This window comes from Accipiter gentilis, chromosome Z (assembly GCF_929443795.1).
Source record: "Accipiter gentilis chromosome Z, bAccGen1.1, whole genome shotgun sequence".
NCBI classification, from domain to species: Eukaryota; Metazoa; Chordata; class Aves; order Accipitriformes; family Accipitridae; genus Astur; species Astur gentilis.
The window spans coordinates 87,630,184-87,656,831 of record NC_064919.1 but is presented as its reverse complement, the minus strand read 5'-3'; the positions used below and the strand labels follow the sequence as shown (position 1 = coordinate 87,656,831).

General features: G+C 41.6%; 1 protein-coding gene across 1 annotated transcript in view; it reads right to left on the bottom strand.

Annotated features, from left to right (window-relative positions):
* Positions 1 to 26,648, bottom strand: part of DCC (DCC netrin 1 receptor) — a 572,354-nt gene that overhangs the window by 56,626 nt on the left and 489,080 nt on the right. Inside the window, exons 16-19 of the mRNA XM_049794299.1 lie at positions 13,627 to 13,722; positions 9,461 to 9,699; positions 5,085 to 5,223; positions 1,006 to 1,113 (exon numbers count right to left, since the gene is read on the bottom strand). Coding sequence (XP_049650256.1) covers positions 1,006 to 1,113; positions 5,085 to 5,223; positions 9,461 to 9,699; positions 13,627 to 13,722 — 582 coding nt within the window. The remainder of the gene's footprint in view (positions 1 to 1,005; positions 1,114 to 5,084; positions 5,224 to 9,460; positions 9,700 to 13,626; positions 13,723 to 26,648) is intronic.

Here is a 26,648-nt window from a genome sequence, read left to right as displayed (position 1 = left end):
TCCTTATTTTATTGGTAATATAAAGTGGGGTCCTTTCCTGGTGTAACTCACAACAGCTCATCTGATGCCAGTGAAGCCCTGCGAGTTACTACTGTTAAAATCTGACCCAGTGCTCTTCACTGCTCATGGCTCACACGGGACATCATTCCCAGGCGCTCTTCTTCCTCTTACATTTATATTTCTCAGTGTTTCAGCGGGGTGTAGCTGGGATTGCTAGCAGTAATGGTGACATACGCACACTTTCTCCCACATGAAAATATGTCGTAGAGCTGGTCTAGCCCAACTGTTTGTAGCAATGTGACCCTAATGTGCACATTTTTGAAGACGAGCAATATTTCTCCTAATAATTATTTGCCTTTAAGATGTCTATTAACAGCCTAAAATGATCATTTAAATGCAAAATCTCAGATAGAACTCCACTATATTTTTCAAACTGAATTAACATTAAAGGTTTGTAATGGATTTCTTAATTAGGCACTAAGGTTATATGCAGTATTTTGGAAAATAAAATCTGTCATTGTGAAGCATCCATTAAGTTCAGTTCTTGTCAGTCAGTATTAGGGTTTCTTCCCTGATTATCATTGCCTTAAATTGTTATTGTAAAAAGTTAAGCATCTACCAATAAACTCTCCCATGATCTGCTGCACTGAGCAACCTATCATTATGTATGGCATTATTGCCAAACAAAGTACTTATTATTAGTCATTTCTAATTATCACTGAGCAGCACATACCACAAAACCTTCACTTTGAATGCTGCATTTTTAACTTATATTACTGCTCTTAGCATTTAAAATTAAGATTTACATCCCCCGAGTTCTAGACTTTGCAGTATCCCTAATACTGCCTTGAATCCTAGACCAAATTGGCTGATAAAAGTAAGAGAAAATAAAATAACGTCAGAGCAAATAGCACCCAAGATAAAAAAAACAGAGATAGGGAGTGAAAGCAGCAAATGATCAGAAGAGTCAATACATAGAGAATACAGGATAATGTAAATGTTTACCAGTAATTTTTCCATTGGCTTCCAACGGCGGCTGCCAGCTGACAATGACGGCCCGGGGCTTCCCCTCCCTCGTAATGACTGTCAAATCCTTGGGAGCAGAGGTTGGAGCTGAAAATAATGAATATAATTGAAAACTGAAATTATTCACCTTCTGAATTCCTTATGCACCGTAGCAGGCATGAACTACTCAGTAGGCATTTACTGCCTTCTTAGAACGTTTCAAATGCGAGAGTCCTTAGATGCATTTCAAACATGTAGCATATGATTTGTCTGGAAGTGGTATTTTAATAGTGGCAATTGTACAAAACACTGCGTGGGGATACGCTAGGAGTTGGTGGATAGCCCTTATCCTCCTACCGTTAATATTGGTCCTTACAGCTAAACGACCACCGAGGTATCCAAGAACATCTAATATACTGTGGGAGCCCTATCCATTTAATAACAGTAATAATATTGTGTCTTCTCTGTTAGGAATATTTGTAGGTATGTACCAGTATAAAACAAATATATGCTCAGCTTGGGACATTTTAGACACGACAGAAGATTCTTAGCTTTTCTATCTCCACTGCATTAAAGATGGAAGGTTGGGTTTCTGCGCTTGCAGTGGCTGCTTTGCACCCTGCTTTACTAATGCTGGCCGTGACGTCTTGCGCAGCGTCTCAGATATTTTAAAATCATATCGTAAGACCGTGGACGAGAAAGGAAAAATGGGCAATTATTAAAAAATAGTTAAGAGAGAGGAGTAATACATTGGCACTGAGCTCATTGTTCATTTACTCAGATTTGATCCAGGCTGTAGACGACTTAGAGCATATAGATAGCACAACAGCATGGAGAACACAGCGTACGAGCACCCCATCATCTGCGTCCTACCCATACGGCCACTAAACAACTTTCCTGAATGTTCGAAGAACTGCTCCAAAGTCACCTTAGGAAGTCAAGCTTTAAAAATCTGTTGGACCATGCTGAACTAAACCAACCCGACCTAAAGCACAGACACAAATCTTCAGAGTGACCAACACTCGGTGATCTTAAACAAGAAGAAGTAAGGGAAGAGCCAGCTGCCGAACAGGCTCTGGTCACAAGGAACCGATCGCTCTGAAATAACACAGAGCAGATGGTCTCACGGTATTTGCATCAGTTGAACTTTTCACGAGTGGGATCCAGAACGCAACCACGAAATCTGTACGCAGAAAACAGAAGTTTCCGTTACCGTTGTTATATTACTAAGCAGGTGAGTACTCGCCAGCTGATGCCCTTTGTGGCAGATTTCGGGTGGATTATCTTTGCTATACGTGCTGGAACAAGACATTCAGTCTGGTACGTCCAGAGCCAGCACCAATGGGACTCACAGTGTTTCGCTTTAGTCTTGTCACATTAGTTGCTTCTCGCTGAAAGCATCTTTCTTAGCCTGAAGTAGGCAAGCCACAATAAAAACTCACAGATCTTCGAGTAGTCTCTTAATCCTCAGCAATGCCCAGCATGATGTGAGCTCCCACACTGCTACGGAAGTTTGCATTACTGTTTTGTCATTATCTATTATTATTACTATCTATTATCTATTATAATTATTGTTGTTATTATTATTATTTCTCAAGAGGGTTGTGTTGCATTTAAAAGCTACTCAGCTTGTAGCCAGCTTGGGACACTGGCTCTTCAGTTTGAAAACAGGGTACTAGAAGAAACATCTCGGACTGTCTTGCTGTTTCAGGGAACTGCAAGAAATAACCCTTTTCATAAAGAAATCATACTTGATTTTAAAAGTAGAATTTTCCTTCTCTGCTTTTGCTAAGCCTATCCTACAACATTCTCCAACTGTACATAAAGTTTTTGTACCGAAGTGCATCCATCTCTCTGTATGCAAACAGCATCTTTACCTTAAACACTATTTTCCGTTCTCTGGTATGAACCCTTTTGACATGTTTTCATGAACTAACCCTTTCCTTTCCTAGACTTTCTGTCATTTGTGAGGTTAAACCAACGAAGCTTGTAAGCCCCTCCTGTAACATAGGCTTACCATGCTGGTGATTACCACGTGAGTCCCGCCGAGCGGCTGAAGTTGAGCTCTGCTTTCAGCAGATTGTGAACACAAGATATCGTGAGAAAAATCAAAGCTTTAGATGTTTCCCTTAGCACTCATTAACACCCCTCATATCAGTAAGACTTGTGTAGGCAGATCTGGGGACAGAACTTGGCTCTGAGAGTTGCTTTTGAATTATGGGCATAACAACTCTCCCCAGCTATGGCAGTAATCTCCAGTGAATTCTGTATCGATGCTGATATGTATGGTTTTTAATATCATTACAGGAAATTCAACATGCAGAATGGGTACAAAATAGGCAATAAAGATCAGCAGTGCAGGATGTCCTTAATTAACAGAGCTGCTCCATCAAGCTCAGATAATTGCATTGCAATCACATGGGAAAATCTAAGGACACATATATTCCCTCTTATTCTCCCTTTGTTAATTAACTGGCATGTACTGTGATTTTCATTAAAAAAAACCCCAACAAATCAATATTTACCAGCAGACTTCATTTGGTATCTGCTGGTAGAAACCAATTTGTAATGGCACCTAGAGTGTTTTCAAGGCCACCCATCACCCTCAGGAAAATATAGCATGTACTACATTGGTGTCCAAATGTACATACTGCTGTCTACAGCGGATGAAGAAGAAAAATATCTTAAGCAAAACCATGGACATTCTTATCTATGGACAAGGGACTACAGCAAGATATATAGGCAATCATAACGGATTTGGAAAACCTAGGAGCTCTGCAGCATCCAGCTTCGTGCAGGTCAGTGGGGTTATTCAAAAGCAAATCTACTCAGGAGTTTCAAAAGAGGGGCTCAATAGCTTATTCGAAAAGAAATGAAAACTTAATGGAAGACCCCACCCTTGCCATTAACACCTACGTGATAACTAGAAGTAAAGACCAGGCATACTATTTCCCTCCTGTGGTTAACTGAAAGCACACAAAAGAGAAAGAAAGAATTAAGTTTTGGAGAGGATGTTCTTGCCTGCAGAGATCACTACGTCTCCATCCCTTTTCAAATATTTTTATCCCGCTGAACTAGGGTTACATATAATACGTAACTGGTGTCTGTTATCAAAACTGGGTTTCGTCCCCTTCAGAATCTGAAATATCTTTCAGGTCATAGCTTCCTCCTTGGAAAATACCACTCAAACGCTTGAGAAGAGCGCTAAATTAAGCCTTCCAAGTGTATTTGTTTATTATAAGCATATTGTTACTATTAACAATGGCTGCTTGCTGGAAATGAAATACAGATGTATAAAAACACTGAGCACAGAAGAGATGTCTTACCAAACTGTCAGCAGGGAATTTCTGTAAGTCAACATTTAGCACAGGGTAGAGAATTGTGTCTTTCCAATAAATAATGAGCAAGCTAAAAAGACTGCTCACTTGACTATTATCTTTTTTTCCTGTTGCTGTCTCTGTCTCTAATTCCGCACACACGGTTTCAGTCACTGTAACTCTGACTGTAGGTCTTGGCTGGACTGCTGCGTTGGTCACCAGCACAGTGCGCAGCAAACAGCGAAAATGTGTCCCCGTAGTATTCTGAACAGAGCTGTGAGTCAAGACCTTGAGTCAAGAAGGATGTGCATTAGATAGAAGCAGTCATTGAGTCCTTTCTACTAAGCGGGTAAGATGGGAAGTCACGAACTTGAGACAAAACCACACAGAACTTCAGAAGTCAAAATTTTCAAGTAGCAAAATCATTACCTAACGATAAGAGAATAATTGTTCTCACCTGATCACGGGTTTCTTTGAAAAGTGAAAACTATTTTAAATCATTAGCATTACCAGTCACAGATACTCATTATATTATGGGGCAACATATCACACACACACACACTACCATCTCCTAACTTCTTGCGATGCCACCAGAGCTCAGTAGAGCGACAGCTCTGCTTTGTACCCGTGAAAAAAAGTGAAGAAATACAGTTAATTTTGTAGGTGCACTATTGGTTTATGCAGTTAGGATGAACTTGAACAAGGCTTTTGGTGACAAATAAAAAACACCAAAGAGAGCCTTTCCAGCAGCTCTTGCCGTACCTGCTTCGTAGGTGGTGGCGTGCGCGGTCATGCTCCACGTGCTGGACCGCCGACCTTTGGTGACCATGACCGAGAACTCATACATCGTGTTTGGCTTCAGACCTATCACCGTGTGACTCAGAGCGGTCGTGTCTGCCGACTGCAAAGAGATGGACCCAAGAACGCCTTTTAAAGCCACTGGTTTTGCTGGTAGCCAAGTAAAACAACAGTTAGAATGGATTCCTTTTCCAAGCAAAATAGCTCTATTGCTACTGTGTACCTTAATGGGAGTATTTTTAGTACCATAGGCAGTTAAAGAAATTACTGTGATGCTTTCTCTTTCTCTCTCTCTCTTTTCCCAGACAAAGAAATTTGCCATGCATTTTTTTCAAATGTAAATTGGAAGCTAACCCTACGTCCTTCATCTATGCCCATAAGAGGACAAAAAATAGGAACATTTCCACTACTTAAATACTAATTTCCAGCCTGTTTGATGGGTTTCTTCTAAAAAAAAAAAAACAAACAAAAAAAAAAACCAAAAAAAACCCCCAACAACAAAAACTTTTTAGTCTCCTGATTCTTAGTGGCGGCTCAGAAAGCATTTTTACCCCTAGAATGGTCCTGACTAAGGCTTCTCAGTTCCTGGGGTTAACGTGTATTTATGACAGAGATCGAAATATGACCCGGGACCCCTGCATAAAGATGCTTTTTTGCATTCATAAAACACACTTTCGCTTGGTTAAATGTAATTTGTTTATATATTAGATTATATTTGAAATATATTATTGATCTGCCTCACTGTGATACGTTATGAACAACTAAACATATTGATGTTGATGTGAATATTAAATTGTTCATTTATTTTTAGCTGATGTAGCTTTTTACCTCAGCCTGCAGTACGGAACAATTTGAGGCAAACCGCACTAGTATCAAAGGAGACAAGTGAGAAGAAAATTATCGGACAAATTGGTGACAATTGAATAAAATCAATTCCCATGCTTTTCAAGCTACAGAGCCTGGTGTGCAATCCTCCAGCGCCAACAACTTACAGGCGAGCGCATAAATGTGGTGTGCTCTTTTACACCTTTATATACCTATAGAGTAAAGTGTACTGAGCGAGGACAACATTTGCATCAGAAGACTACCTTGATGTTCACATTTGGGAAGCGGTTCACAACAAGGCATCTTGCTGGCACGCATCAGTAATGCCATTCTGATGCTAATCACCAGATGATTCAAAAATAAATCGACCTTTACTAAAAATGGGACATCAAGTTTCCAGCACACCACAGAATAAAGCAGTAATATTCAAGGGGGAGTGGGAGAAATTTACTTTGCAGAGACATTAATGAATGGGCTATATATGCCTACACGGTACGCTGTTTTATCACAAGTGCTCTGACAGATGTTTTGCATGCTACTTAATAGGAAGACTTAATGCAATACCAGATTTTATCATCTTCATACTGAATTAAATCTCCTAGTTCTTGGAAATTAGCCATTTTGCAACTTATCCGTACGAGGGGTTTACTTCAGCCGAGGATCTCCCTCTATAAAAAGTCTTACTGAAGCAAAGACATCACTTATAACCTATGTGTTTATAAACTACTCAGCCAAACTACTCAACTACTTGACAGAGACGGCAAAATCTACCTGCTAGAGTTTATATAAATTATTCTTTGACTAAAGGCTGGATTTCAATATAGGGAATAATAATTTTCTCCCCCAGAAAAGATTTTGGAAGAAATGAAATTATTTACGGCATAAAATACTCCTCAGCATGTCTCAGGGTAACTAAATCTGATAACTATCACTGTGGAAGTTCTCAGATATTAAACATGATCAGGAAAAATTCACATGGAAAAAAACAATAGGGTTTGAACCTATTCCTGGACAAAATAGTCTTTAGCAGAACATAAAGACATTGGGTTCTTTTTTGTACAAAGAAACTTATTTGTCTCCAGCTGAGTGGTTTTCTTTGACTGTTTCACTCTATACTAAATATTAGCATTTCAATAGTCGAAACATCCTTGAAGTTAATATCACGTTGAGATGAAGGGGGTGTAACTGTAGCAAGTACCTTTAGTAATGCCACACCATGCCTGTTTGGGACAGTTTGTACAAAGTAAAGTTGGTAGGGAAAAATTACATTTATAAACTTTCAACTTCAATAGGAAAGTCTAAACTCTTCATTATATTAGATTTGATATACAGTTTTGAAGCAATGGGAGACTGTAATGGGAAAATCTCAAAAGACGTGGAAATTCAACACCAATGCACAAGCAAGTGCTTTGGGAACCTACTTGTGAGCCTGATCCAAACCCCTCTGAAGAAAACAGAAGTTTTCCCCACCGTTTTCAAAGAATAACATAATAGCTTTTATCATTTCCTTGTAAAAAATGTGGTTATTTCAAGAAAGCAGACCCTCTTGAAAGATTTTTGATTGTTTCTGCTTCTGGGTGATTGAACTGGAATAAATGAATCAGACCGGCTCTTCACATGCTACCCAGAGACCAGTCGAACTAGAGAGGATGGCAAAAAAAGGTAATTTCACTCTCGCTCCTCTCCTCTTCAGCCTCCTGCTCCTCGATGACTCCCGGAGCCCTGCGTGGTGGCTCTGCGAGAGATGTCCACCTGCTCGTGCGAGCAGAAAGCCAACGGGCTCGACACCTCTGAGCAGGACGTGCTTCTCCTGCACAGCAGATTAATAGGGCTGGGTTTGATCATTTTTTGCTCGTCACCCACCATTTTCCACTGCATGCCGCTCAGTACGTGCACTGGGAAACTAGAGAAGATGTTATGATTGACCGTAAGTGGCAAAACACAATGCTGTCTTTTCTGGAGCTTTCATTTCATCACTAGAGCTGCAAAGTGGGACTCGCTGTGCTTCCCTGTGCTATGCGCCACATTTTGTTGGGCTCGGAAATCCATCTCTAAAGAGGAGTCGGATCAAGGTAGGGCATTCAAAACATTACAGTGCATCGTTTTGGCACCCTTAATTACCTCGGAGCTTGTTACAACTGCATGAACATACAAAATTTGCGTGTTAACGTTGCAGATCATCCTGTCAGCATCTGAGGTCGCCACAAGCGCGGCAGTAGATGTAAAAGCAAGGTACGTCCTTTTACACCTTGTAAAGATGTGCTACTATTTAAAAGCTTTACAGTGGGTCAGCACCTGCAGCAAAAAGCCAGCTGAACCGAGTCTCCTCTCAGCTGGCATGAATGCAAATCAGGAGTAAGGCAACTGAAATGGATAGTTTTGTGACAGCACACGGACCGAGCCGAGTGCCAGCGAGCCAAATTCTGACGGAGACGTGCAAGGGGGAGAGCTGAAAAATCACACTCGGAAAAGGGATTGAAGGCAAGAACTTCTCCACCATCATTTCTATGTCTTCTGAAAATTGCCTGGGAAAGATCTTGAGATTAGAGTCTTGTAGGACAGGGGTACCCCAAACCTGAAAGGGGATGGAGAGCTATTCTCTGGGGTTTAGAAAGGCCAACCTCTATTCAGACTCATCACTCGGGCTCTAATCAGAGGAGCCTCAGTGGTGGATAGAGCTTGGCCTGTTCCACAGTCCTTGTAAAAATGACTTGTATGAGGCTGCTTTTGTTAGGACGGAGAACAGTAAAAAAGGGGGCATCCACCTGCAGTATAAAAATACACCCATAGCAAACAACTCACTATGGATCAATATGATCCTTTAGGCAAGCGAAAACAACTATTATGGCAGGGCACAGGAGGAAGGGCATGCTCATCATGGGGAAGGTGGATGTTATATGAGATGCAATATATAAGCTGACGATAGTAGGGAAAGACAGCTTATTGTTCAAAAACAAGCAAACAAAAAAGCCTAAAGGCTGTGCTTGTTCCTTCCCATTCCCTGTCCCACCGTATCTCTTTAATGTACCGCACGGGGTTTGGTACTGCTTTCATTAGGACTTGGAAAGAAATGCTCATACAGAAAATAGCATGCTGCTCTCGCATCCATTCAAGTGGAGTTTTCTCATAAACTAGCCTTCATTTTTTGCTATTTGGGAATACGTAATATAGGTGGGTGGAATTGCCATACAGTGTGGGTGGGTTTGCAACTGGCATTTCTTCCTAGTCACGCTACACTCTTGTGCTACCAAATCTGTGACTAATTTATATCTGATTGGTAAAGATCGAAGATCAAAACTTTCAACAATTGGCATGTGGAATTAATTAAAATATGGCATTTTCATCCAAGTAAACACACAGGTTTCTAGGAAGCAGTAGTTACTCAGGCAAGTTTCCTTTTGATTGAAATGCAAATTTTGGTTGAGGGAAGTTCATAAAAGCCAAATCAGAGTCTTTGCAAATAAGATAAGAACAGATGAAATAGCTCATAAATTCACAACGCGTTAAAATTTCACCTTGTACTTAGCACTTGTCGAATAGCTTGTTCTCCATCGGACTGTGTAGAAGCGAACCTCCGTAGTCTTTTGGTTCTTTGGGACAGAGTTGTCTGCCCAGATGACCCTCACTGCATCATGCGTAAGTGCAACAGCCTGGACACCTACTGGTGGGAGCATGGGGGTGGAGATATCTGGGACTGAGGTAGGGAAATCATCAAGCAAAGGATAAAAATCAACTTCTAATGGATCAATGGGGTCTGGGTCCATACATCACCAAATGAGCATTCCAAAATAAATGAATAGGTAAGTTAAACAGAAAAACAAAACAAAACAAACCAAACCACAAACAGCCACCAAGGGGCACACATCACAATGGGTTAAATGCATGGCATTAATGAGGAGGAGGAACATGAGGAGAACAGAAAGAAAGGCATTAATGCAAAATGAGAACGCATCGGCAACATCTCAGTTACATCACTACAACAAACCTAACCAGCGCTAACTGCTATTTTCCATGACTTGTTTAAATACTGCCAGGTACGCTGTGTTTTCTTCACACAAGATGAAGTCAATGCACAGTGTCTCTCCTTAAAATTATTTACATTTTCTTAAAAAAACGAATCACTTAGATGATACATTATTGGAAACACCTACAAAGTGGAGAGTGTGCCATCTTCCAACCTCATTTACAGACGTGACTTACTCTCACGTGTGTAGGAGTTACCTATGCTTTTCTCTCTCGGCAGCCTCTTTCAGGCTCTTTTGTTGTTTCAGGCTCTTGAAAGGAATATATTCTGCATCTGCTTAAACGTTTGTTAGGTAAAACAGCACACAACAATTTCACTCCTGAAGTGAAAATCTTGCAATTGTTGGTTCAACACTGTCAGCATGTTAAATGCGCGCATCCAGGCATGGAGACGTGGATTATCTTCAAGGGGGCTTCTTCCTCGAGAAACAAGCACAGTTCCTCTCCTGCGTGTCTGTGACCGGGCGGTCTTTGGGGAGCAAGAGGCTGAGCACCATCCCCACGCCACGGCGGTGCGCTATGCAGCGGCCAAGGAAACTTCTGGCAGTCTGAATTATCAAGACAGTGGCACATTTCATTTCATTTCCAAAAGTTCAGATCCAAGTAGCGTGCTGACACATCCAGTTAATTGAGGCTGCTGGGATGACTGCAACCATCCTTCTCCATCCCCTCTGTTGCAGAGGAGGTTTCTCTAAGTTACGGTGGCACGAGAGGGGGACCGGGCATTGGGTGGGCAGCAGAATACTGCTGTTACAGGGGAAAAAAACCACCAACCACCCATGTACAGAATTCCCGATCGGCGTTTGGTTCGGCCCCGACGACGTTCACGCTCTTGGCTTCTCCAGGGCTCTGACTCTGCCCTTTGGGGCTGCACAGCGATGACACCCACGCAGGAACCAGAGATCTTTTCTACTCAGTTTAAATACCTCTGTCCTTGTTGAAGCACCCAGTCAACTTCTGGCCTATCTTTTAAAACTCCCTCCCGACTCATTATTTACCAGTTGTGATTTTTCTACATGGAATTTCAAAATGCAGTGGGTAAAGTGCAGCACAAGCACGCCAAAAGGTTGCTTGGGGGTTTTTTTCCCCCTAAAATAACGTGCTAATTAATTAATCAAAGCATAAATGACTCTAATATTATCTCGCTGACAGCTGCTACAGTTTGCCTGCTCCATGTACAGTTCCAGCTCCTGACGCTCTTTGATCACTCCTGGTTTACGTTTTTTGTAATTCTTACTCAGAACTTCAGGGGGTCACAGCCCTCAGAAGGAAAAACAGAGGAGACAAGGATGTTTAAAATGTATGATAAGCCATTAGGTTCAATCTGCTTCTTGTGTTGCTGCTTTCATCAAAAGCTGCTTTATAAGAAGCTTGAATATGAGCGTGGAAGGAGATGAAGCAAGCCAGTGGCTGTCGTCGTAGTGATCCAAAACTCAAACACACGATCCACACAGGGAGGAATGGGCAGCTGAATCTCTTTTTTGCCCCAACCTGGTGAATCGAGTTTCTGCAAGTTGAAAGTTAACAGTTTCTTTTCCTGAACTGAAGTTTTCCAAAAGAACTGGCCGTAAACTTTGGAAGGTGAGCAATACCCGTTTCTGTTGGGTTTTTTTACAAACTTATGATGGAAGTTGATGTGACTGGAGCTGAGTTGACATTTTAGCAAATACTGCACTTCCTTTCTCTTTTTCTTTCCCATACTGAAAACTGAAGTCCTGCTGTAGAGGAGATTACGAAGAGAGGCTGAGTTTAGCAAAAAACTATGGTCAGACTCAATCAATCAAGACAATTCAGTTTCTGAAACAAATCACCACTGACCTGGGGAAGAGGGAAATGTCTATAATCCACCGGTGGCTGAAAATAGGTCCCTAAATACTGTCTCCATTTTCCACCAAAGTTTCATTTGCTATTATTTACGTGTGGACATCTGTCATTTGGAAATTGCAGTCTCACGACAGAAAATAGTTTCTTGCTCTCTTCGGAGTTGTTTTGCGAATATTGCACGTTAGGTAACTTCAGTTTGCACACCCTATCCACACAAGCAGACACCAAAGCATGCCCATGTATATGCTGAACGGACACACAAAGACACAGTTTTTGGTTTTCTTTGGTGCCCAGGGTGCGTCAGCTCATCCGCTGCTTGCGGGGCACGGTTCTGTGCTTTCCTGCTTTGCTAAAAGCCTTTTTTTGAGATGTTCTTCCACAAACAACCCAGGCCACTGGCTCCTTCCAAAAGCTGCATCCCACGGGTGGGAGGTGGTGGGAAGCTCCGGGTACAGATGTCTCAGCAATAAGAGAAGCACCGGGGCAGACTGTTCGCAGATGATCATTGGGTCAGTTCACCAAACCAAGAGCCCAAGCCTGAATTACCTTTTTCACACCTGGATATCATTTTGTTTATGAGAGGTTATATACAGACATAAAATCAAATCTTGCACAGGCCAGCCGGGTGATTTTTAAATAGAACCAACAGGGAACAAAATGCTTGAAAATAAAGGAATACATAGAACCTGAGGCAAACTCACTGGAAAAAGATTTTACAAGACACATACTTAGCAAGAATGACCTCTGTAGATTCCAGACAAGAAGAAAGATTAATAATTTTGAGTCAAAATTTTTCTGACACTTATTATATCTAATGTAGCTTGTTACAGTTGCCCTTGATTGTGTAATTAATCTTTTTTTTTTTTCCTCCTTCTGACTTTCCAAGATTTTTTATGGGAATACTTCACAAAACCATATGGTAAAAGCTGTTTTTCCTTGTAGAGCCACAGAAGTACAATTTGGTTGATTTATTCCTCGTGGTCCACCCAAGCCAGCGTCAGTGATGGGGTTTGCTCTCAGTGACACAGCTCCCTTTCCAGGCAGCTCTGAACACCATGGGTGAAACGCGAGAAAAAACTTCACCAAATGATGGTGTCGCTCCAGAGGAAAAAACTTTTTTTTTTTTTTGGTTCAGTTTTGTTCTTTTAACCCCTCGCCAGTCCCATCCACCCACCAGTGATTGCAGAAAAAGCATGAGGCAGTCTGGAAGACGCTGCTACATGAGAGTAATTCTGATTTTAAAACTTTGCTAGTGTCCCAACAATGCATCTGTGAAAAACAGCTGCCTAAAAGCACCCTGCTCCATTACTGCTGGGTAATCCCTTCTGCGAGCCTTATCCTGCTAGGAAAATCTCATCAGTACGTTCCTTCACCTTTTGCAACCCCTCTACATGCTCTTGTAGATGTGCATGATGAGAGTGTGTTTTTAACTACTTCATTTTAATTTAAACTGCTTTAAAAAATGAAGGAAACAAAAATAATTTCATCTGGGCTTAATTCAACAAAGCTATTCACCACTATTCTGCCCTGATCTTTAAATATTTAAATTGTTGGGAGCCATGCTTCTCCCAAGCCAACCCGCACCAAAGAGCAAGCGCTTGTGAGCATCCCGTTAAATTCATACAGCCAACTTCTGGAAAAGGTAAATAATTCATTCTATCTGTGTAGTTAGAATAAAGTAGAAAATGAAGCTGATTTATTCTAGCAGGGACCTCGAGGTTGCAGAGCTTTTTTCTTCCATTGCCTTGACCAAAATGTTCTGCCTAGCGTACACCTTTGTAAGGCTAACGTTCACTGACGGGGAGCAGATTATGAACCGGCATTTGCAACTCACCTGTCATCGACCTGGTGGTCGCGCTTTCATACAGAGGCACCCCTTCGCCTGCGTTGTTAAAGGCCTTTAAGGAAATCACGTAATGGGAACTCGGCTCTGCAGGAGGAAACAAATAAGGCAAAACAAAGCACGCATCGTTAAAGTCAGATTTGGGATGCAGAATGGATGAGCGCTTTCCTGAAAAGCAAGAAAAAAAAAAATAAAGTTAAACAAATGCCTGTGCGAAGGGACGAGCATGACTGCTGCCCATCGTTTTCGTTTCCCTTCCAAAGGCTTTATTGATCTCAATCCCCTGGCACCCTCTTCACCGACAGCGACCCGACGTCCTCCTTTAAATCACCTGCAGCTTTGCCTGCGTAAAAACCCTGGAACCCGCTTTGCGCATTGGCCCTAACTCCTGACCCATCGCTCCGCGCAGACGAATCCTCAAGACGCGGTGCTAGACGGAGACGAGGGATGCTGTGGGGTACCAGCGCCTTCCCACCAGCCGCTGGATGGAGCTGGGGCAGCCGGGGCCGTGGTGCTGAGCTCCAGCGGGGAGGGAAGCATCCAGCCCCAGGCAGCCCTTCACGAGGACACGTTGGCGTCTGGGGGATGACGTGGGAAGAGACGGTTGAGGGTCGCCAGCCACGCGTTGCCTTGGGATCCTGAGGTCCGTAGCGGTGAACCGCAGGCGTCCGGCTCTCCGGCGCAGCTTGGGTGGAACTCGCGCTCCTGAATCCAGCCCAGAACGGGGAACGCGCCCTCGGGGTCGATTCCTGGGCGCTGAGCAAAAAGCCTCCCTCCCTCCCTCATTTCTCGATGTCAGAGTGACGTGGGTAATAAGCCGTTTTACCACATTTTACCTCCCCGAGAACTGCTCGCGCTCTGTTGTAAAGATGAAGGATGCGGCAGACAAGAAATAACACACGGGAATTAACTTCAGGGTTGCACGGACGTGCTGCGCTGGTTTGTGTGTCCTAGTTTACCACGGGGCTACTCTAAATATGTCCCTAAATAAAAACAAAGTGAAGTGAGCACACCAGTTCCATGCTGGTTTTTTGCTACTGTTTTCTGAGCAAAACAAGGCGATTTGTTTTCCTGATTTTTTTTTTCCAGGTGAATTACTTCATTAACCCCCCACCTTTTTTTTTTTTTTTTTTTTTAGCTGTTAATTCTATTTGTACAGAAGAAGATTGCACCTGAATACATTGGGCGCTCATACACCTGCCAAAGATGGGAACCACCTTCTCAAAGTTCTTCAGCAAGAAATAACAAATGTTTGCACGTGAGGAGGCATTTATTAATGTGACATTGCAAAAGACCTGCTGCAGAATTACATATTTCATCTACATTAACATCAAATCAGCTCAGTATGATTAATAACATTACAGTGAATCTGAAATGAGTAAATAATCTTTAAGTACTTATTGCACATTGTTACTAATATCCTTTCTACCCACATATTTTGTACTTAATTTTATGTCCAGAAGAAACAGTAACATATTTGTTTAATATTCAGGTGACTTCTGTGCTTCTATCACAAAAGAGCTAAACTTTAAAAATTGCCAGATGAATGACTGGTGCATTAATAACTCCCTGTGCTAAGTATTGTACGGTTATTAATTCAGTTGGTACTCACTGTAATATCATTAGTCATAAGGAAATTATTTTGTATTCAGAAAGACGTAGTATATATTTTCATATGATTTCCACCATGTATTAGCATACTACTTTTAATTTCTGATTTAACTAAGTGTTGTAACTCTCCAGATTCCACACAAAGATTTATTTATTGAGACAAGAAGTCATTATTTAGCTGAGACTTTAATAATGTCACATTCAGTAGTTTCAGCAGAAGAAAAACAAATTCACATGCACAGTCTAGACCGACTCCATCTCTTCCTTCTACCCCCGTCCCGGCCGTTGTGCCTATTTAGGAGTTTTGAAAGACGTCTGGCAGCGTGACGCAAGGGGTTAATACAGACCAGTCACAGGGTAGACTTTGGGAAACACAGGGAAGAATACCAAAAGATGAAGTTTTAGGACTTTGAGATGTACCAGGTGCTTGCTGTTCCCAGCAGTGAACTCGGTGCCTAGACTGAAGAGGACATACAGAGGCAGACGGTGGATGAATCTCACTGCTTTCTGTAAGTGAGGCACGTGGTTTAGTTCATAAGGGCTGTCCCTACAGCGACTCAAGAGACAAGCACCTCTGTATGACAATTCATCCCATACTAAGATAGGTATTTAAGAAATGTAAGATAAATCAGCCTCTAAGGATTGGTACGTATCTCCACTGACGATGGCCAGAGCACAGATGTCTGGACTTCACTTGACTTAAATTTTAAATAACAAGACGTTAGTCAGAAAAGAATGTCACCCTGAACACTGACTTCGCGAATGTGGAAGATTACCGGAGAAACACGATTCTAGAAACTACTGTCAAAACCCCCACAACCCCATAGAACTGTCACGTCTAATCAAAATACATTGTGAATTCCCAACAATGAATACGCAAAATGAGTGATTTACTATTAATTTGATCATGAAAAATACACTCACGAAAATTGATAAATTAGGCGGAAAAATGTGATAAGTTCATGGAAAATTTAAAAATGGAGACCATATAGCACATACTTCATTACAACTGCCCATACAGCACAATATATAGTCCATCAAATTTTATAAATTGAACAGGCTGACATATGATTCATGTTTATAACTAGGCTGGGTAAGGTTACATTTGCAAAAATGAGCTAAGATTGGGATGAGGATGCGATCTGTAGCTTTCTGTTAAAAACATGAAAAATTCAGGTGGTTAATTTGAGCTGCTGCTAACTGGAGCAATAAATAATTGCTTGAGTCTCCTTTAGATAAGAAGGAAAAAGGCAATTTGCCATGGTACAGTGTTTGAACACAGTATTAAGAGTTCAGTTTAGTCCAATACAATGAAAAAATGAAAAAGCATTAATATTATCATGTGACAGACAGTTGTTTTTTAAACTGCATTGTATACTAATAATAATTATGGGGTCATTCTGGTGCTCTTTTTGGTAAAGTGCCACTGACTGGAGTGGGAGTTCAAATGAGGAAAGCTTTTTAGTGTAAATCTGATAATAAGCGCAGCTGCTAATGGAACAGAAGGGTCGTTAGCGCTCCTGGCAGAAACAACACAAAGAAACAAAGAAACGAGGGGTTTAGAGATGACGATTGCAGTGCAGTTGCAAGAATTCAGAGGTAAATTCTCAATTTTTCTCCACTGACTCCTATTCATCACAGGAGGAACACAACCCTATAACAATGATGTTACCATTTGTATTTGCTATTCTGGAGCAGCAGTGGGAGACAATTATATGCTTTTTTTCCTGGCAGAAGAAATCTCTTCTTGCCTTTGAAGAAGCTGAGCAAAGAATTCAGCTTTAATTAGAGCATCAACCAAGAATCCCCATGTCGGTGTTGGTGAGGAACATGCTCTGGAAATACAGTTGTGTTCTGCAGTTCAACTTAAAAAAAAAAAAAAAAAAAGGACAAGAAGTTCAAACTAAGCATGAACAAAATCGATTTCTTCTACTGACAGAAGTTGTTACTGGAAAGAAAATAATCAACAAATACCAACTCATTCAAGATACCACAGTTTTCTTCCTCTTTAAGAGGGTAAAATTGTGACATCTCTACAGCCATTACATGGGGTCTTTCGACAAATGTTGACTTTTCATGTATAATTTGACTTTGTCTTTAAACCATAAATATAAAATAAATACTTGACAACTAGATGTGAACTCCGATCTGAGGAAAGCTCCTCGCTTTAAACTACAGGGTTGGGACGAGGGTAGTGCACTCGGCTGATTTTCCAGATCAGCTCCTTTCTCTCTCAAATAAAAATTCATTCTCAAGTCTTCTTCTCATCTCCCATTTTAACAATTACCTGGCACGAGGGAGCTGTAGAGTGCTCTACAGACTGGTACCCTGGGAGAGCCAAAGCTAAGATGGGGTCTCCCGCCCATCATGAAAACGTTGCTCAATCCCATCATCCTACTCAGAGCTACTGCCTTGCACTTAAAAACATCTGAATTTCTTCTAATGCAATGTAGCCAAGGAAATAGCAATAAAGATAAGTTACATGTTCAACAATCTTCTCGCAACACCTCTGTCAGTGCCTTTCCTGATCCTAACCAAACGTAGAACTTCATTGAGGTCTCATCCCTTGTACTCTGCTCGAGCATCAGCGTGAATCTATAAGCACAGTATAATAACGTGCTCATGCTGCCACAGCTTGCCGAGGAGGAAAAGCTGCCATCTTTTGCACTTTTTTTGCCCCATTACTAAGCAATTTTTAACTGTAGGCTACAGAAGTCTACCCTTGGGATGGCAGAGACAGTAGTAAGGTATCCATCATGAGAAACTATAGCCTCCCTGTAGACAAAGTAGAAACAAAGATATCTTGTCAAAACAGATGGGGTCTGACAATATCCTGCAGTAAAAGGACAGGGTGGAAATTGCAGCAAGAGACATTCCTATTAGTTATTAGGAAAATAAATAAATATGAAGGTTGTCAAACGCTGCGGCAGGGGCCCAGAGAGGCTGTGGAACACCCATCCGTGGAGGTGCTGAGCAGTCAGCTGCAGAGGACGCTGGTGTGACCCAGAGCTCCCTCTGAAGCTGGCTCTGCTTGAACAAAGACTTGGACCGTATGACTTGAGGGATCCCTTCCAATCTAAGTCATTCTGTGGTAATTAATACCTGCTCCCTCAACCATGAGGAGAGCAGGAACCTGGCCTTGATACCAACCTGAGGAGGAAGTTCTAAGCCAGCTGCTGACATAGGACCCTCCTGCCTTCTATGTTGCTCTCACCGTCTGACTCCTCTTTATCAGCAAAGAAAGGAGCAGAAACACAAATGCTAGATTTTGTTGCAAGCAGAGTAACTCCTGCAGAAAATGCCCTATTAAAAGAGAAAAGGTCTTCAAGAGAATTATGGCTATGCCCTGTGTGTCCTGCCATTGCCACTGATGCTGAAAGACCCTCCAAAGGGCAGAAAAGCCATCAGTACAATTATCTCAAAAAGCAACCAGAGAACTGTCTCATTTACTGCTGTTTGGGTTTGTGAAAACATCACGCCCAGTAATCAGTAGTACCAGTACCAGTTCCTAGACCTAGTCACGCTCGTTTATTGCCAGAAAAAGTAATCTCTCTATAGGACGAATGTCAAATTGAAGTACAAACTCTTGCAGACGAGGGTTACCGAATTCTGAGAAGTCGAGAGGGTAAAGCCCTTCCAACATCGCAGTCAGATGTAGCGTACTTCTGTAACCTGGACCTGAAACGGAGGGTCGCAGCCAGGGCTGGGGTTGAAGCCCAAGGGGAGACTTGGCCTCCTCTGGGCAGAAATTACCCTCAAGCAATGGACTGTACACCGCCACCCAAAAACAAAGGTGCCTTGACTCTGATTTTACAAATATCCACTGGCACCTAATGGCCAGCAGATTAAAGTGCATTAAAAGAAACAGTAAGTGACGTATTCCACCTCTTGGACAGCATACGCTTGCCCTGGAGAGCAAAGCTTAGAAGCAAATTTTAGCACAATGTAGGGAAATGATATCCACATTAAAAAAAACAAACCCAAACCCCAAACTATTAATCATATTAGCAAATTTAACTATAAATATTCCACTAGAATAGACTATCACGGTGAAATTCTGCAAATTAGTTTCTCCTATGTTGTCAGCTAGAGAAAAACAGTTTTATTTTATTCCTTCTAGGCATTCCTTGTACATCAGCAACGGCTGCATTTCAGTGGTGGATGAGGAGATAATTTCTGTGATGTTATTTCACCGAATGTATTAGGTAATTTAGAAAGAAGTCACTACCAGAAAGGCTAAAATGGGTAATAAAAAGCTCATGTACTGCTTTCAAGAAAATAAGAGACCTACCAATGAATTATCCTTTTTCTAACACAACCAAATTAGCATATATTTACATCTTCTGGTAAACTGAACAATCCATAATAACAGAGAAGAACTTTGTTCAATTAAGTTAAACTTACCAAATGCTGTAAAATTCAAGAATGCATTTTCCAAGGTTACAGAGGATGGGCCTGGTATCTTCTTTGTGAATGGAAAGCACAAAATGTAAGTTTTGGAAATCGGGCACATTATTTCCATGCCAAAAGGTTTCGACCAATGTTTAAACAAAGTCAGCTAACTAACATGATATTTGAAGCATCAGGAGTACTAGTATCTCCTGAAAACCAATTTGTTCTGTTTAGGATCTGAAAGAACAATGTAGATTGCTGATTGAGGCATCAAAACGTGAAACTATTGGCCTGGGAAAATTCCCACCTGAGCGTTAAAGCCCTTTTTAGACAAAAACATTTGGTTTTGAGAGGGAATACAGGGAAGAGTGGAAACTTGGATTCACGTCTGCAGTATGTCAGAAACTTCTCAAGAAATGATGGATAAGTCACTGGTTTTTGTATGTCTTCAGTCCCTACAATATTAACTTTTCTTTTTTTTTTTCTATTTCCTTTAGTCTTTTGCCTATAAGCTCTTTGAAGTAGAGTCTTACATTGTGTTTCTATGTTAACTACGCAACGAAACCCCGATCTCACCTCGAACCTCTGGGCGCCACTGTGACACAAATAACAAAGAAACGTTAATACATAGACATGCTTAAAATATTTCCTATATTTAACCGAAAGTTGTCCCTGAGGAGCACAGTTCTGCCCATCTGCTTCCCAGAGATGCGAGGGGCAGGGGACAGAGGGAGGTCCTAAACATCTAAAAGTCAAACGAATACAACCTAACTTGTAATTTTTAATCCAGTCTCGCCGTTGACTCTGTTACAACTGTTGAAGGCACGTCCTAGCTCTCTGGTTGATAAACTAGGACTCCAGTCATCTTCCAAAAATTTGGTTAGGTAGCAACACCCGGGGTTTTGCCTTACTCTGCTGCAGCGTGAGCTCCAGCAGCATCCTTCAGCAACTGGACCTCCTTGTCTTCTCAGAGGCTGCCCCCCTTGGCAAGACATCTCTCAGCGAATCATCCCGAAAAAGTCAACATCGACCTACCTGGAGCCCCGGAGCCTTTGGGGGAGCGCACCGTGCAGCGCAGGGAGGACAAGACCCTGCAGTGAAGCAGTGAAGGTCAGGGCATCAAAACACGTCGCTGCAGCTGGGCGACAACGATGTGCCTCGCTATTCTGGGGGTGCCTGTATATTTATAGGTACTCAGGCTGATTCTGGAAACATTTAACTTCTAAAACGCTAGAGAAAGTGTTTAACGGAGCAAGGAGAATTCATAATGAGAATCTGTTAAGTGCTTTTATTTTAATGTAGTTCAGGAGACGAACAACAAATCCATATTTACAGTTGTTTTTAAGATGTCATCTCATCATATATTATGCCTGCTTGCTGATTTCTCTTGCGAGCTACGTCCTCTGTGCATTATAACAAAGTGTGCAGGGCCCTTTTATTTTTTTTTTTTTTTGGAGGAAAGACTGTAATTTGAACATGCTTAGAAATAGGTCTTGTCTCCTGCGGAGATGTGAACCTTTACAACTCCCATGGTGCATTGCAAGCTCAGTGCACTCTGTGTCGGTAGGGATGCGAAACAACAAAAAAATCCCTATGCGTATCACATACATTTGTTATTGATGTTACAAATGCAGACAAACTCAGGAAGAGTAAAGTAGTGTAGCAGAAATGAAGTGTAAGACATATGGACGAATGAATAAAAAATGAATAGCTGTGACTCGAGATGCTTCCTGACATCAGAGGAAACGCCATTAACGTACCAGGAAGGTTAACCTGTGTGCAGGCAAGGTTTCTTCAGACACAAAAAATAACAATGAAAGTCGCACCACGAGGAGAGGTTGTGCTTTCCTTTGCAACAAATAAGTCTTTCATCCAAGCAAACGTGCATCCAGAAGCCTGGGTCACTTAGCTGTTTTGATCTCCTTGGCATCCACGACTGAGAGACCAGTGACAATCCAGAAGGCAGAGTGTTGTATCTGTCCTCTTCCCTGAAAACTAAGCCTTGCAACAAAGCTTCCTTTTTTTGTGGTTGATGAATGAGTATAAAGAAAAAAAATATTCTTGGCTATCTGCATTATTTATATTACAATTTGGGATTAAGAGTTATTCTTCGGCATTCTGGGTTTTACCAACGAAGAAGGGAAATATTCAGCTCTTCTGTTCCATCTGTTGTCAACAGATCCTAAACACTTTGTCAGAGAAGCCTGTTTAGCTGTTTTTTACAGCTGGAGAACTGAGGCATAAACAAACTAAAAAGCCTTACAGAAAGTCAGCCAGAGTGAAGTGTATGAGCGGATTCCTGCACATAAGTAAGTCTATGGGCAGACTAAAATTCACTTTAACACGAGGACGCTGTTAAAATCCACACAATATCTGATTTGGGGGAGTTACGCAAGATCTGTTTGTAATATAAATAATGCATGGCTCACATACTGACCCTTTGCTTGGGAGCAATTTCTCCGTACTCTGTAAGAAAGCAAAGTCAGGGAGAAATGAAAGAAAATTGTTGCATGAAGTATTTGCAGAAATGGCAGCATTCCTTAAATGACAGTCAGTTTTCAAAGGCAAGAAAGAAAATGAAGAGTCCCTGGAGTCTCGAAGTGCCTTTACTTGTTAGTGTTGTGCTTTAATGTGATCTATGAGGGAAACAGTGAGATGCATAAAATTTAACATATTTTTGTTTGATTTTTGCTGCTCCATTTTGTATTAAAAATGCAAAGGGAAGAAAACAACCCAAAACTACATTAAAAAGCTTTTTTGTTCCCTTTCATGTCTTTGTTATAATCCACAACTGTCATCTGCAAAGATTAAAGAAAATGAAGAACCTTCTTTCTCTCCCTGATTCGCAGTTAAGATTGAAGGTGAATTTGATGGAACCCTTTGTATTCCTACTGGTATGTTTGTTAAAATATAAATTCAGATCTAAAAGCTTTATCTTCATTTCTTGTCACTTGTAATTGTCGATTTTTTTTTTTTTCTAAGTTTTATTCCTTGAATAATGCAGGGATCTGTAAAGTTGAACATCTGTGCCATCCAAAACGCTCACGCGTCAGCTGAACAGTAACACTTGCATCAAGGCGCGCAAAGACAAGACCACCCCGGCTGCCAACTCCCACCGTGCCGTATAGAGTCCCTTGCACCACTCCGTATAGACCAGGGGAGACCGTGCAACCCCCTCCAGCATGATAAAATGACTTACCGGTGTGAGCTGTTAATGCGTTCTTATTATTCATATGGTAGCTCTAATCTCCAAACTACTAATTAAGCAGAAATCGCTCACATCCATTAGATTTTCTCTTCAGAGCTTAAAATTTTCAGATGTGCGTAGCTTCAGGCTTTATGGGAGGAGAGGGAGTAACTTTGAAAAGTCTTTGCTAGATTTTGCTGCATATTATGCACTTTGCTTTCATTGCTGGGCCAGGAGGATCAAAGGTTCAAGTTAAAAAGAGACATGAAAATAATATTTCAAGATGTGCACTCCAGCTTCCCAATCAAACTCTTTCAAGAGGGTGCATACGAATTCCTACACACTCGGGGAGATGAATGCAGCTTTTTCTTAGATCACATAAAGGCAACTGTACTTAAAAACTCTTTCTAAAATTACGCCTTGTTCTTCTCTTCTCACATACGTAAGGGGGGAGGAGGGGATGGGCTATGAAGAAGAAAGTCCACATTTCTGTAAGACTCTAGAATTTGGTGCAGCTTTCCCATCACGTTTAGTTTTTAAATGATTTGAAGAGCTGTAAACTAATAATTTTTATACACATTTTCTCAGGGAAAGACCTAGGGCATTTTACAGATGGAAGTATTATTATGGACGCCAGAGGAACTACCTTTTGTGATCAGCTTAAAACTGAGTCTCAGGTTTTCGAACCCGCATCTCTCTGCTTTCTCTCACGTGGCGCAAACACCCTGTCGTCAGCTGCAGAATTATTCCACTGTTACTATCCAAATGCTTTTTTAAAGCATTTTTGCTGTTGGGATGTCACTAACATAAAGCAAAGGCAGAGGCCGCACTGTGCAGCACTGGAGGCTAACAGTCGTCCGCCGCGTCTCCTTACGCCCAGTCCACCACCCTTCTCACGTCAGCCTCCGACCTTTTCCCATTATCCCACTAAGTTGTTCAAATATCCCAGAATGAGTCATCCAAATATCCCGGCATGATATGATAACGTTATAATGTACCGGCATATGCTATGATAAAGTTACCACGTTTCATTTTTCCAATACATTAATTAAAAATACAGCTTTATGATCTATACTAAAAGTTTTATGCAAATTATTACAGCTAGTGTGGCGTTTCAGATATTTGGGGGTTTACGTTTGCAGAATCAGTAAACAGAAATCTCCTTGGCTTACTTCTTCCCTTTTCTTTTAAACTTTTATTTCATGAGTAAGCTTTAATACGCAGCTCCATGGACATGAGCCCAGCCAGTTCATTACCACACTTAATGCCTTCTGAGCTGGATCAGTACAGAAATCATTACTTCTTAGGCGTAAAAGATCAGAATTGGCATCTGTGAATTCTTCCGATATTGTTAAACCCACCATTACTCAGCCAATAACCTTGCCATTTATAATCACAAGCAAAGATTTAAAAAATATTAAAAGAAACAGAAAGAAAACAAACTGAAGTGGCTCACTAGAAGTGGGTCTCCTTGTTAGAATTATTCATTGCAGAGTCAGTCAAGCACTGATCTCTGTCACAGAAAAGGTTGAATGAGAGCAGGGGATGCTTGCTCCTGAAATTTATGAGACTGACATCAAATATCTTTCATACACTACAAAAAGAAAATACAACAAATTCTTCACTGACAAAGCTGAAGTCTCTGGATATTCTTATATTCTTCTGCACCTGTGGAGGTGTCTCCAAGGCAATATGACCACTCAGTCATAAGAAAATCACTCTAATTCATTCTAGAGCACAAGTGTTACCTCTATATAGTTGTATTCAAGATGATCATCACACAGAATAAAGTTCTCAATCACTATTATGAAAGACTGAGTACTTTTCTTCATGTTTTTGAAGTGATTTATTCAGTCGCTGAAGTGTACTACTCAGACAAGTGCTGTAACAGCTCCGGTACAGGCTCATTCAGGCATTAAAAAAGTTTTGCTTGAAGGCAGTAACCAATTAAGTACCTGAAAATGTGATGCAAAGCTGCCGTACAACTTGGGCATACTGGTGTTTCGCTTGCATTAGCAAGAGGGAAGGAATTAAAAAGCAGACCACTCTGTGAGCATGTAGGTCTCCATCCTTCCCCTATGGGTGACCTATACTTAAGGAGACTGCCCATTGCTTCCAAGCCTTGTACTTTCAAGCAGACTTTTAAAAGTATTTAGGATTATAAAGGTGCAGTGAAGTGTCCGATAGTATTTCTAAAGAGACTTCGGTATCTGACTCCCATATCCAAACCCAGTAAGTACTACACGGAAAGCATTTTTAGTCGATCATTAGCAGCAGATTGAAGGTGCAAAGATCTTTGGAATTTCATCGTCAGCTCTTGAATGACAAATCCTGATGCGAAACAACACACAGCATGGCTAAGTTACCATTACGGACATCTGCCATGGTCAACAGGGAGAAAAAGTCAGATGATGGAGCTGTTGAATGGACTGAACTATCCTTGCTGTTCTTTTCCTGCTTGAGGGACTAGACAAGTAACGTGGCCTGATACGGCTCAAACTCAGGTGACTCAGTTAAATGTCTGAAGTTGGGTAAAATAAATAACCAGTCTAGAGAGTAGGTCAGAGAGTTTATCATTAGTTCTGTCGTATCACAAAGGTTTCACCACCAAACGCTGACATACCATGACCACAACTGAAGCTACCCATCTTCTTTACATCCTGGCTGCAGAGAACATCAACAGACCTGAGCTTAAAGCATGGACTAAGTTTTGTTTCTGACTCTGCCTCAACTTTTACGATAGTAGTAAGTCATTTAGGATTAGATTTGAGAACTACAGAATTTTGCATAAAAATGCAAATTACAACAAATTACTGTATTTCCAGACATTCATAACAATGGTACCCAACCATCCGTATTCATAGGATGCGCGTGCAGGTGGCCAGCAACGACCCGTGGATGCACAAACAAATTAGGGAAGGAGGAACAAAACCTACACAAATACCAGCACGAGGAACTGCAGCCTTACATATCCAACAAGCAGGAATTGCCACAGCAACCCTATCGCACATCTACGGCAGGAACTGCCAAACAAAGGGGGATCACGAAGGCAGGAATTTCCAGGGCAACCGTATCGCGGATGCTGGGAAGGGAATAAAGCCAGTGAGCCAGCCTGGGGGCTGTTAGCTTCAACTTCCAATACCTGCGTGCATCCCTCTTGTCAACCCCTCAACTGTAAGGGCTTTGGAAAGAGGTCCAGGAGGAGCTTTTGTGTGGGTCTGAACACAGACAGAAGAAAATCGTTCCCAGGAAAAAGATCAGGCGTGCGTGTATGCGCACACGTTTGGTGTCAGGGTGTTTCACGTCCCTGTTCAACCCGACACGGCACTACCTTTAACAGAGCAGTTCTTCCCCATCGTTTCTCTCAGGACTACAGCGCGAGCTTATAGCAGTAAAATAATGCCTGACATGGACCTGGATTGCTGGGTTTGGGCATCTGTAGGTGAAAACGGTGACTACAAGTGAGAGCCAGGCAGGATTTCTGAAAGGCAGCTCATGTCAAACAAATCTGATTGCTCTTTAATGAAAGTATCTCCGTCTCCAGAATCTAAATGATACGTAGGTTTGCAGCGTGCTTCAAACTAGCATACAAAGCAACAATAAAAACTGCGGTGAACCTCAGGAAGCTGCAAAAACCCCATTTTTCAGCTACATACATCACAGACTGGATTGAGGCGAAGTGGGGTGACCTCTCTGCAGTCTCTGTCTAACGAGACAAAGGAGAGCTGGGGAGCCAAGAGGAAGTAATCGCTGAAAGCCACGAGCATCAAAAGGGATGAGGTCTTTGGAAGGGAGAGAAAAACTCGCTGGAGTTCATCATTTA